We start from the raw sequence: 12,972 nt of genomic DNA on the forward strand, positions 1-12,972 counted from the left end.
TTTTTTTAGGATCAACGGAACCAAAATATGAATCTATCGCCTCACCATAACCACAACTATTATTACAACACCCCTCCTCATCACAATTACCACCACCCGGCTGATCCTAACACGCGATATCCTCCGGGACCTGGCGGCGGAGGACTCTACGAACTAGCTCCACCGTATCAAGAATCACCGAGACGTCATACGAGCATTTCCTACGCCAGTCGGAGTGAAATTACTCCCATAGCTCAACACCACGACGGTTCGTATGGAGAAGTTTTGGAAACCAGACCGCCCATCGTGGATCTGCAAGGTTCGAGAGAACAAAGAGGATCGGCATTCGAATTATACAGGAAGCCCGTTGGGCATAACGTGAGGTACAGGGATATTTTTAATTGGATGGATTGCGTTTTGGAAAGGTTTTTGTTGTGACTAATAAAAATTTTGGAGAAAAAAACATCGTAGAAAACCTATATATTGTCAACATTCCCTCGCAATTTTTTATTAAATAAATTAAATATATTGTATGTATTAATAGACTGTCTATTATCAAATTGAACTGTTACTTGTCTTTAGAGACTGTCTGTTGTCAAATTGAACCGTCACTTGTCTTTAAAAGACTGTCTTTTGGGCTTATTAAAAAACGTGTCTACCTCATTTTCATTATGACAAAAATCTTTTCAAACATAAATTTTTCCTATAAAAGTATACGTATATGTCGATATGTATGAGCCTGTTTTTATGTATTTGCGAGTATGTATGTACACTGGTTGCCCCCTATTAATTTTTTTTATTATTATTAAATATTTAATTAATATTTTAACATTTTGTTGCATAGGATGAGCTACTGTAAACTGGATATATAAATAGAATTTAGTGGTACGTTGTTTTTGGATAGTTTTTAAGACTAATCATTAATTTAATTGTTTTTATTTGTATTTTATTTTTATTAACCGAAATATTTTTATTAATTATTCATATTTTATGCAATTTTGGTGTAAATATTTAAAGAAAATAATGATAAAACGGGTTTTTGGGTAAAAAAATAATTTTTTTCATAATATTTGTATTTATAGACGGTGGAGTTGAAAAAAAGGAAATATTGGAGAGAAATCAGGATCAAAATCGATAAGGAAGGCTTTTTATTGAATTTCATACGGTTAGGAGTAATTTTTTTTTTTTTTGAGAAATAAATATAAAAACTTGAAAATGTTTTATACAGTAAGGCTTAAAAGTAACACAAAAATTGCATTTCGATGAAAAGTAGTTTTATTTAGAATGCCTACAAATTTAGTTGAGCTTGTTTTGGTTTGACGTAGTTTATATTTTTGCTAAAATTTGATTTAACGCTTGGTTACCGAATCGCTCGCCTTTTTTAACCCAGTAAATGAGTCGATTTTGAAATAAAAAAAATAGATAATGTGACATCCTAAATGGTATTTTTGTTATTCAAGGGGTATGGTGGAGCGGCCTGCTTTTTACGGATCGCAGCCTAACATAGCTCAAAAATTAAACAGGTGTTCTTCATCCGCTACTAACTCACCAAAAATAACACCCAAACTAACAAAAACACAATCGTTCAAACATCAGAAGAGCGAAGGTTTCACGCCGAAATTATTTCGAAAATTGTCGTTCACGAAGAAGAATAACAACCGAGAAAGTACGCCGAAAACGAACAAAAAATTCCTTCCTCTGCACACGATGACTGAGAACGTCGACGAAAATCGAATAATGCAGGACATCAACAGAAATGCTAGGTTAGAATCGGATTTTTCAAAATCATTCCAAATCGAAAATGTTGCTACAGCTCGTATTACAAATGGATCGGAAACGACTCAAAAAATTTTTTAATACTCATTTTATCAACGTGTCAGTTTTGTATCGATGTTTAATGACCGTTTAATCAAAAACTAGTTAAACTAATTCGAGATTTTTTATCGTTTTACTGAGTACGTTTCGGAATTTTTGACTGAATCGCGTTTTTAATGATGTTTTAACCCACAAATTCGTTTTGGTTGTGATTTTATCGACTACTAGCTTTTAGCCCTTCATTTAGTTTTCGAAAACGTATCAAAATTTCGAAATAAATTCTTCAGTTGTATATTCATGCTTCATTTATCATCGTTTCATCAACTGATTTCATTTCCTTAATGTTCATTCATTATAATTTTATTAAAAATTACTCAGAACTTTTTGTATGGCGACTTTGGCGGGTTTTTTTTTTTTTCGAAAATTGATCAGAAACGACTCACAATTTCGAAATATCTTCACCAGATGTAAATTCATGCTTCTTGTATCAGCTGAATGCATTTTTATTGTTCCTTAATGTTAATTCATCATAATTTTATTAAAAACGATCCAGAATTTTTTAGTTGGCGACTTCGGTGGTTTTTTTCTTCGAAAACTACACATAATTTCGAAATATTATGAGTAATTTCAGTTTCGGACTCAATATTATCAATATACAGACAGAAATGAGTGAAAATTTATCATAATCAATCAATATATTTAATCGAGTAAGATTAGGGATTTTTGTTTAAATCGCATTTTTAGCGATTTTTCTCGAACGATTCATTGAAAAAGGTCCATAAACAGTTTTCGTAAACTCATTTTTACACAATAAAAAATAACAACGAAAATATTGCGATAAATAGAGCATTAGCAACATTTCATAATAACAAAGAATTGTTGGAAGTTTGTACGGTTGATGTAAAAAAACGGAATTCGTAAATTAACCCTCGATCTTCCAATACTCGCCCCCCTCCCCCATTATTTTTCCAAAAAAATACTTTGAATATTTTTTTGTATCTTGATACTCTAGGGATATGAGACCGAGTAAAAGAGACGTCACTTCGGCGACAGTCGGTCACAATGGAGGTACTTTGATCAACGATTATTGGGGGGTTAGTCTGCAAGTACCCCCCGGTGCTATACCCGAAGGAGAAGAACGTCTAATCTATTTTGTCATTTCTGATCCCAGATTATGCGAAAATACTCCTCCATTAGATCTAGATAACGGTAAATTATATGCATGATTCTTTTATGTTTTTTGTGTGGAAACCAGTGTACATAAATTCCATTTTCGAGTTTTTCTTTCGTGACATTTTTTATTATTTTTTTTTTTTCGTTTGGTTTCTAGGTGAAACTATGCTGTCTCCTTTGGTGATGTGTGGACCACAAGGTAAGTCTCCAACGTATTATCAAAATTTTTATTTTTTCCTCGGTTTCGGTCCCAATTTGATATATTTTCAAATTGAAACTAACTGTAACTTATTTTATCAACGTTTGATCAAAAATGATTCAAAATTTATCAAAATCATCGACTCAAACTTACTTGTATCTGTTATTCATCATAGTTCCACCCTGTAGTACTCAGAAATTCTGAATAAGTCATCTTTAGTGTTGATTTATATTATTTTACATCAGAAATGACTCAGAATTTCCCATAATTTATAATGAGATACCATTTTTATTCTACCATCAATACTTAACATGGTGTCACCCCGTAAGTCACAATTTCTAAATGACCGATCTTGCTTGTTGTTTCTTATTATTTTGGAATTTTTTGGTTTTTCGAACTTTCAATTTCAGGTACTGAGTTTATGAAACCTGTGATTCTGAATATCCCTCATTACGCCAACACCCTTCCGAGTTTAGGAATAAGTTTAAAAGCCACCGATTCGGAGCAAGACATCCATACAGATTGGGACAACATTTTGCTTCCCAGTAATCACGCAGCCAACAGCGTTGCTGTTAAAGTTGATCATTTTTAAAATAAAAATTTTCGAAAAAAAACCCTCGGTATATTTTTACATTTTACTATTTTTTTTTTTGGTTTTTAACGAATCAAAATTATTAATCGACTGATCGTTATAATCGTATGGATTTCAAAATTTTTATTTTGTGATTGTTTTGTATTTGGTCATAGATTTTAGAAACGTAACCTCAGATTCCACTGAGACATTCCGTTCAATAAAAAAAAGAATAATAATAATTGTATTGATACGTGTCTCTTTGTAATTTGTTTTTTTTTCTTATTCAAATATTTTGTATAAACAAGGTTCGTTATCTTGATATTTCCATATTTTTAACCAATTTTTATGTCCTAATGTAAGTTTGTTCATTTTATAATAATTATTTACGGAACAAAATAAATAATTATTGCATTCATTTCATTTTTTTACTCCTTTTACTTCCTTAAAATTAAATCAATATTTAGTTTGGTTAAATCAATTTTCAAATTGGCGCATTTCCACCATTTTTTCTTTATGGATAATTATAAATTAATATACACTCCATTTTATATTATGAGGAAATAATTCTGAAAATTTTATTTTCGTGTAAATTATTGAAGTGAAACTTATTTTAAAATTCGTCATTATACAGGATTGTTCAGAATTGAACTGAAATTTAAAAAATCTTGAAAGTTTGTTTTTTATTTTATTATAAATATGATTTATCTCTCAAATGACTTTCCGAGCACTCTGGTAAGATTTTCTTTGAGTACGAGGACGAGGCTGTTGGGTTAAGCTAATTTTTTTCGAAAAATTAGTTCCCTACAAACTACAAGTACTGGCTTGAGGTTGCTCTAACGTAGTGGACTAACAAGTCAGTACTATGGGGATGATTATGTGATGTATACCTTAATGTCAGTGATAAATGTGGAAACGCAACCACCGCGGTTCAGTTAGTGCTAGTGATAAATAGTGATAACCAAATGGAAAATTGAAATTAAGCTGTAAATACCTATATTGGGTGAGTGATATTATTAATTAATTAAAAATAGGGAATAACGTCAGCATTTCTTTCCTCTCCTAATTTATTTAACTTCACTATCATATATTTCGAGCGATATTTTAATATTTTCATCATTTCAAACAAAACAAGCAACTAATCATACCTCCCTCGTAATAAAAATTGTTGTCTTTCCAATTATGTAACGATTTGAAATTCTATTTAATTTTACTATGGATTAAACATGAACAATTTTTTATCGACAATTATCGTCATCTTTACAGAACGATTTGGAATATTGTCGTTTTACTTGGACTAAACATGGCCGACTCTCTAATGACTAGAGTCGCCACCTATACAGAACGAATTGAGATATTGTCGTTTTACTTGGACTAAACATGGCCGACTCTCTATTGACTAGAGTCGCCACCTATACAGAACGAATTGAAATATTTTTGTTTTACTTGTATTAAGCATGGCCGATTCTTTATTGACTTTATTAGCAGCGTTCAGAACGAGATGGCGTTACGGTATAAAATTTCAAATTAAAACTCAAAGAGCGTATAAATTAATTAATTTTATTTGTTGTTTGACACATAAAATTCAGAAATATATATTTAAGAAATAATTTTGTGTATATTAATAATAGCTATGAACGTTTTTAACACACACAAACTTATCTATAGCTTACCAAGTACAGTCAACAGCATTCTTACATATTTTGAGATCACAAAATATATAATTCAATAACAAATTCAACAATCTCGATAAAATCCGATCGAAGTATGCCTGTCTGTCTGTCTTATTATATATATATATATTTTTTTTATATAATAATAATATATTGCTACAAATTTCCAAAAAATGGCAGTTCAAAATCTTATTTAAATTTTTAGGAACAATTTTGAATTTCGTCTAAAAATAGTAAACAAATTTCCGCACACAGACATACCGCCAACAAATTTTCGTCTATTTTGTACAATTTCCGGTTCGTAATGAGCTGCCATTTGACAATTTTTTTTCCGAAAAAAAAAACACTACGGAATTTGAAAATACTGAGATGAACATTCGGGGAACAAAAAAATCCAAGTATCACATTATTTTCAACGAAAAAAATATAAAAATATCTGTTTATACAAAAATTGAATCAAAATCTTCCAACAAAACATAATCGAACGCCAAATCATGAAAAAACTAAAAAATTTCGTCGGCACCAAACTTATACGAGAAATCGATGAAACAAAATTTTCCACTAAATTTAAACACGAGAAAGAAAGAGAAGTGATAGAGAGAAAGAGAGAGAAAAAGAATATTAGTCTATTTCTGATTGGATCACCATGATGTCAAATTTTCGTGATAAACATTTAATAGCGAGAAGAGAGAGAAAGAGATAGCGTAGTGAAACGATGTTTTTTCTCTATCTTCAAATAGTACAATTCCAATTACTCTATGTTTAATATAAACTCTATGGAAATAAATCAGTTTTTACAGTGTTGTCAGATCGTTTGTTAATTCATTCAATTCAAATTCAATTAGAGTCTATAAAGTAACAATTTTTATATAAAATATTGAAATTCCTAAAACAAATCGATTTTTATTTTCATTTTTAATCTAATATACAGGGTGTTTGACGTCGCCGCCGTTTATTTATTACAAATCGAAAGGGGTGGGTGAAAATGGTAAATTGGAATGAAAAAATCGAATTGTTTCGGAAAATTCGTTATTTTTTTTATAAATGGATTCCCGCATAAGTATTTTGTTTTTTTTTACGTTAATAAAGTTTTTATTGGAGACAAAAATCGGCCTCATAAATTTTCTATTGCATTTTCAACAGTTTATTAATTTTTGTTTTTTGATATCAATTATCGATCTTGGAATATATACAAGAGACAAAAAAAAATGATTGATTCCGTTTCTTTTATACCTGAGTTCGAATTTTTGAATATTTCGTTTGGTCGATTACGTCAAAAATGCAATTTTAGTTATACATTCACAGGCTCACAATCACACACTCTAATTATTATTATTATTATTATTAATATTATTATTTTTAATATAATTTTATACAGAGTAACACGTATTTTGCAGTACCGAATATTTAAAATTATTTTCTCGGAAGACAAACCGTATTCAAATTTATATCCAACCCTTATCATTTATCATCTTATTATTGAATATCAAAAAAAATCGAAAATCGAAATTGTTTTCTTCGTAAAATAACATTCGGGCCTTCAATAATGAAAATTTTTTCCGGTTACGGACACGCGGACGTTCGCCCGGATCGTGTGTAACCGGCCTTAGTGAATCTGTGAAAAAAACGCTACCACGATCATCAATCGATCGATCAATTCATCTTGTTTTTTAATCATTTCCGAAAGACGTGAATAATGACTAATCAATGAATTATTTGTCTTTCCGATAACTTAAAACTAAATCCTAAGAGATCATTTTCGTGTTATTATACGAATCGTTCGCAAGATGTTCTTTCTATCGTTCGGTACTTGTTTTTACGTTCACCCTGTATATTTCTATTCAATAATATTTTTAAGCGGATGCTTCGCACCCCATTTTGTACTTTCGAGTCATAAAAAATATTTTACCGAGTAACAATTTTTAAATATAAATTAAAAACAATCATAACAAGAACAATTTTGGAGAAAAATTCTAACAATTTGTTTTTCTCGAGAATCATCTACAAAGGCGTAAATTTACATAAAAATCCATCGGAACGACAACCCCCAAAATCAAATTGCGACTACGTTTTATTCATTTCTACAATATGACAAATTAGAAAAAAAATGTTTTTTCTAAATTACGAGAATTTCGAATATATTTCGTTTTTGTTTAAAAAATCAACATTTCGTACGCTTCTCGTATATATATATATATATATATATATATATATATATATATATATATATATATATATATATAAAACAGAATATGTCGTTGGGTATTTAGCTTCAAAGACATTCTGTTCTCCCACGTAATAACGATAAAATTTCGTCTCATTTGATACGGGAATGGAATTCCGATTTAAAAATAAAATTTCTAATCATATATGTATATTGAAATTACTATAATACGTTTGTAGTACGACTTGCCTCGGTTTTTCTTTACACTATGTACATATCAATCTGAAATATATATTTATACAGAGCAAAAATTTATACATCAGTTCGGAAAAATTCCCAATCGACACAAATCTTTTACAAAACGACAGAGATTTTCCGAGTCTATACGAAAATATAAAAATCGTAAACAATTTGACCCGGACTGGTATATTCAACAGCTACCACATAATTCGTAATAAACTTTTTTACGTAAATCGACTAAGAAATAATTTTCTTTTTTACTAATAACTTTGTATTTAAATTACTATTTTCAATGATATACGAGGTCTGGTTATTAAATATCGAAACTGCGCGCTTAGAGGACGTATCAATCTCAAATTTTTCGTTAAATTGAATAAAAAAACTCAACCTGAGTGCTATAAATTGTTGCAGAAGGCCTACGGGGACAATTCCCTATCTCGTGCGTGTGTTTTTGAGTGGTGTAAATGCTTTAATAAGTGCCGAGAGACCACTGAATATGACAAGCGCCCAGGTCGCCCCTACTCCGGAAACAGTATCCAAAATCAACCAAATTGTGTATGTAAACCGTTGATTGGTAATCCGGATGATTGCCGAGGCTGTAAAGGCCGACAAAGAAACGGTTAGAAAAATTTTACACGAGAAATAACACATCTGACCCCTGACCAAAAGCTTTCGCGTCAACGGGTCTGCTCAGATTTCCTTGAAAGTTTAGGAAAATATCTGCTTCGAAAGAGACCCGATTTTAGTCGCTCCTTACCAAAGAAGATTTCCAGAATTGCTTCGATTAATGGAAAAAACGTATGGAAAGTAACCAGTCTCGTTATTTAATAGCCAGTCCTCGTAATACGATTAAATAAAATTGGGAAAATTGCTTTGGCAGTCAACGTGTTAATCTATGTGTTTGTTTATAATGAATTACGGCTACGAAATCTTTTGGGGGGTCCACTACATCGCTATTTCAGTGGTGCAAGACATTTAGTACAGTAGAAAACTTGAGATGATGTCAACATCAAAAAACCGTCTTTGGAACGGTGCCGGTGTTCTAACCGATTTAGGCATCGTGTATAGTCGAAAATTACGCTGAAAGTATCATTTAAACGCTTCCTAAAACGGTCCAGACTGGCAGATTGGAACAAACTTCGAGAATTCGTCAAACAATCAAAAAAGAAAATTTAATTGGGCGTTTTGAAGCGTCGTAAACGAGTCAGTTTGCAAAAACCAGATTGGACGCTTGTGATTTTTGTAAATTTTTAAATCAGCTTTGAAGACGGTTTTGGAAACAACCTATTTTAGATTATAAAAATATCTATACAAATACATGAAAATGTCGTCCGGGTCAAATTTGATTTCAAGTATTTCCATCGATATAACATTTAAAAAAAATGTTTTATCGATATTTCACAGTGCCGTTTCATCGCGGAATGTCGTAAATTATTTACCAATAAAACAAACGTAGAGGTGGGAGTTTCTATTCCAACATCGGTTATTTTTTAACTGACAAAAGATGCAAAAAGGACATTTCTTTGAAAATAAAATTCAAAAAGGGTACAAAAAGTAATGGCGGTTAGATCATTAACCAAGTTTCCGAATTGCTGTAAATAGATGGTAACATAAACGATCGATTTACGAGGGAAGTTCGTATTTTTCGCTTACGTAACGTATCATTATTCGTTTTTTGGTCAAAGATAATATGAAATTACGCGAGCAATTACCACCGAGACTTTTGATTTTGAGCCAAAATTCACACGTTAGGTAGTTTGTACACGTCTCCAAGAGGAAAAACGAAGAAGCGCCAGTTAAAGCGTGGGTCACACTGTCAACGATGGAAGGTTTTGTATACCACGTTTTGATACACGAAAGAAGTAACACTCAGTATTAGAGAAACCTTCTAAAAAAACTGTTTACATATCAAAACGATGCGATTGACTTGCGTTGAACTAAATTGGTCCTTATGATCCCGATTTGAATCCTCGATGCGTGATAACCCGATATATTGTAACCAAAAAAGTAGAATTATAAAAAATTTCGACTCTGTAATGTTTAAAGCAAAATTAATTCTAGTTTATATTCGAACCTCCCTCGTAAATCCCGTACTAACTAACCTTAAAATTAAAAGGGGCGATTCGAATTGAGTTTTCAAATCTCTTTCAATTTGTAAAAGATCGTTTCAAAAAAAGGAAACAATAAAACAATCAGTACTTGAATTGACAATTTTTGCTCGGTCCGAAATGAATTTTTCGTTAAAGAGAAAACTCTTGTTTGTATACAATTACAGATCATTCTGGCGCAGTCTTTACGATCAAATCTTTTTGTTCGCCGATCGAAGCGATCACGCTTTTTTGTATGTGATTAGAGTTTATACAATCCGTCGAAGTTATGATAGAAGATCCGTTACTTTTCGGACTGTGATCTCCGTTTTCGCGATGATGATTATTGTTTTCAATAGAATTGATCCGCTTCAACGTGTTTAACTCTTTCAATAATTCCCCGTTTCTGAATTCCAACTGTCTAATTCGTTCTTCCTTCGTACGAGAATCCTGCGTTAACTTTTCGTTTTCTTTATTTATATTTTTTATATAATCGAGAACTTTGTCTTTGATATTCGAATCTACTTCTTTTAGAATATCTTCTAATTTGTTTAGTTCGTGTTTTTCCGAAGTTTCGGACGCGCTATCTTCCGTATCCGTCGATAATTCTATTTCCGGATTGTATTTCGCCCTTTGTACGACCGAAACCGATTTTTCTTTGATACTTTCCACGATTTGAGTATCCGTTTCTAATGTCGCGGGCGAAGGGACTTTTATTTTCGTTATAAATTCATTAGAATTTACGAATTCCCTACCGGATTTTCCGTAACGATGTTTTTTCGGCGTAGGTGGCGCTAGAGCTACGTTCGGTTGGTAACTGCGTTCGAATCGTTCGCTTTCGGACATCATCACGACTCTTTCGGGGTTCTGCAACACCGGCGGATCCGTCGTATATTTCCCCCCCATGGCGTTCGCGTGTCTAATTTTCGAATTTTTGATACCTTGCACGACTGGCTTAAACGCCGATAGATGGCGGTTCACCGAAGAAAATTCCTGCAAACATTGTATATACACGGGATCTAAACTCGCGTAAATTTGTTGAATGTGTTGCATACTGTACGGAATTTGTTGAAGGGTGTTGTGGTATTCGCTCAATTTCTGTTTCTTCAACGGCAATTCGTGATCTTTGATGATTTCGGCCATAGAAGGAACCTGAAATCAAAAAAATAACAGTTATTTATAACCGAAAAGGTTTTAATAGACCCTATCTCTAAACTACGAGTACCGTACTAAAAGATTATTATTAACATAAATAAGATAATCATCGAGATCGTCTATTATTATATTTTTCTTTACGCTCTATTTGAATAATATACAGAGGGAGGTCTTAAGGGATATCTAATAATCCGTAAAAAAAGAATAGATCGAAATATTATGAACGCCCCCTAAGGTATTACGACCGAATTTATGAAATAATAAGCTCGATAATAAAAAGATTTATATGCAAAAATATAATATTTTTCGAGGGGTGAATCTGGTTCAAGGGCAGTTTTATTTATTTTTTACGTACGGGGTGAGATTAGTAGTAAAGGATCGGAATCTCATGCATATCTTATTTCAATGTAATACGCGCTTCGGGGGTTGTTTTTTGACGTCGTCGAATCGGAGGGAACGAAATACCTGTTCTTTTTGTCAACGGAACGGAATAGCTATATAAAGGGTGTACGAAAAATATTTTGCATTAAAATAACTTCAGATTATTGTAGAATTTAACAAAAAAAAAAAATAATGGTAAAATAATAAATGCATCTTCCTACGCAATTGTGATAAAAAAATTTAGTTTAAAAATATTAATGATAAGAATATATGTAGCGCAACTATAAATAGCAACAGTTTTGATTTTTGAGACGAAATTTGCTGTTAAAAAATTTAAAATCGATCAAATTTATTATTAATTATCGAATTTGAGGGATTTAGTGGAAAATAAACAGTTTGGGGTGTTATAAAATTGATTAAATTACAATAAGTCGTTACATAATTAATTAAAAATTCGATTTGTCTCCTTTTTTTCGAAATAATTAATAAATACTGTCGATTATGATATAAAAATAATTTGAATTCAACACATTTTCTTGAAATTTCATATATACGACTACGGAAATGTTTATTTTATTGCAAGGTACAAGCGGAGTCTTGAAAATCGTCGAAGTTCTCGATATTTCTCATAGATCGACTCAAAATACCCTCGTGGTAAAAAAACCCACCACCCCGATTTCTGAAAATATTTTTTCAACTTCCTTTCAATCATTTCGACGCAATAATAAGAAACGTGTAGTGATTTTGTACAAAGTAAAACCGAATTTTCTTAAAAATAAAACTTGTATTCTAAACAATAATGTTCAAGAGATGTGCTCGATAGGATTCATATCTGGACTTGTTGGTGGCCAGTCCGAAGGAGGTACGAATTCCTATTTCGTTTTGGTAATTCAGAACATCTACCGCAACGAAAATCATCACCACCAACAAATGGCCCAAACGGAACGACGTGATTTTCAAGAATTCCTCCCCAAAACCTGATAGATCCTCTTTGGAATGATACAAAACTGCGCAAATCTTCTTGTACCTCTTAGATTGATTCTTGTCTCATCAGTAGATAAAACTTGGCACCAATTTTCTAAATTCCAATCTAAATGTTGCCTTGCAAATCGTAGTCTAGCAATAGTACCTGCAGAGTTCTTCGGCTTTGTAGAAGGTGTCGTCTTATTGATCTATCAGAGATATTTACTTCTTGTGAAAGGCTCTGGAGTTCGACATTTGTCATTCCCCGATTTCTTAATGAATTTAATTACAAAAAATGCTCGAGGAGGAGTTAAAAATGAAGGACGTCCTTGTCCAGGCTTCCTAGAATGTGAACCGGTCTCTCGAAATCTTTGCATCAATCTGCCAACTAGTCTCGATTTTAACACACTTCGATTGACTTAAATTACTGCTGTCCACAAGTTGATACAACAAAAGAAAGAAGGAAACATTAAAATATGCGTAAAATTATAATTTTACATATAAAATACTCACAAAGGACTGATTACTTTACAATCATCAAACGTTTAATTTATAACCAGTCGTGGATTTAA

At 31.9% G+C, this 12,972-nt stretch overlaps 3 protein-coding genes across 7 annotated transcripts in view; 1 reads left to right on the forward strand and 2 right to left on the reverse strand.

The window, feature by feature from the left end:
• Positions 1-4,155, forward strand: part of LOC130447207 (tight junction protein ZO-1-like) — a 36,023-nt gene extending 31,868 nt beyond the window's left edge. For 2 of the 5 annotated variants that reach the window (XM_056783890.1, XM_056783891.1), the window contains 5 exons: positions 10-362; positions 1,440-1,742; positions 2,807-3,003; positions 3,125-3,166; positions 3,577-4,155. In XM_056783890.1, the coding sequence (XP_056639868.1) occupies positions 10-362; positions 1,440-1,742; positions 2,807-3,003; positions 3,125-3,166; positions 3,577-3,758 (1,077 nt within the window). In that variant the 3' untranslated portion in view covers positions 3,759-4,155. Of the gene's footprint in view, positions 1-9; positions 363-823; positions 865-1,061; positions 1,141-1,439; positions 1,743-2,806; positions 3,004-3,124; positions 3,167-3,576 lie in introns of those variants that run through there. The other 3 variants (XM_056783894.1, XM_056783892.1, XM_056783893.1) reach the window with 3 other exon arrangements.
• The window catches only part of LOC130447206 (protein hobbit), a 253,401-nt gene that overhangs the window by 55,948 nt on the left and 184,481 nt on the right, over positions 1-12,972 (reverse strand). The window lies entirely within an intron of this gene.
• The window catches only part of LOC130447215 (ski oncogene), a 75,140-nt gene continuing 67,417 nt past the window's right edge, over positions 5,250-12,972 (reverse strand). The window contains exon 2 of the mRNA XM_056783903.1: positions 5,250-11,053. Coding sequence (XP_056639881.1) covers positions 10,091-11,053 — 963 coding nt within the window. The 3' untranslated portion in view covers positions 5,250-10,090. The remainder of the gene's footprint in view (positions 11,054-12,972) is intronic.

The sequence above is a fragment of the Diorhabda sublineata genome, chromosome 8 (assembly GCF_026230105.1).
Source record: "Diorhabda sublineata isolate icDioSubl1.1 chromosome 8, icDioSubl1.1, whole genome shotgun sequence".
Classification (NCBI taxonomy): Eukaryota; Metazoa; Arthropoda; class Insecta; order Coleoptera; family Chrysomelidae; genus Diorhabda; species Diorhabda sublineata.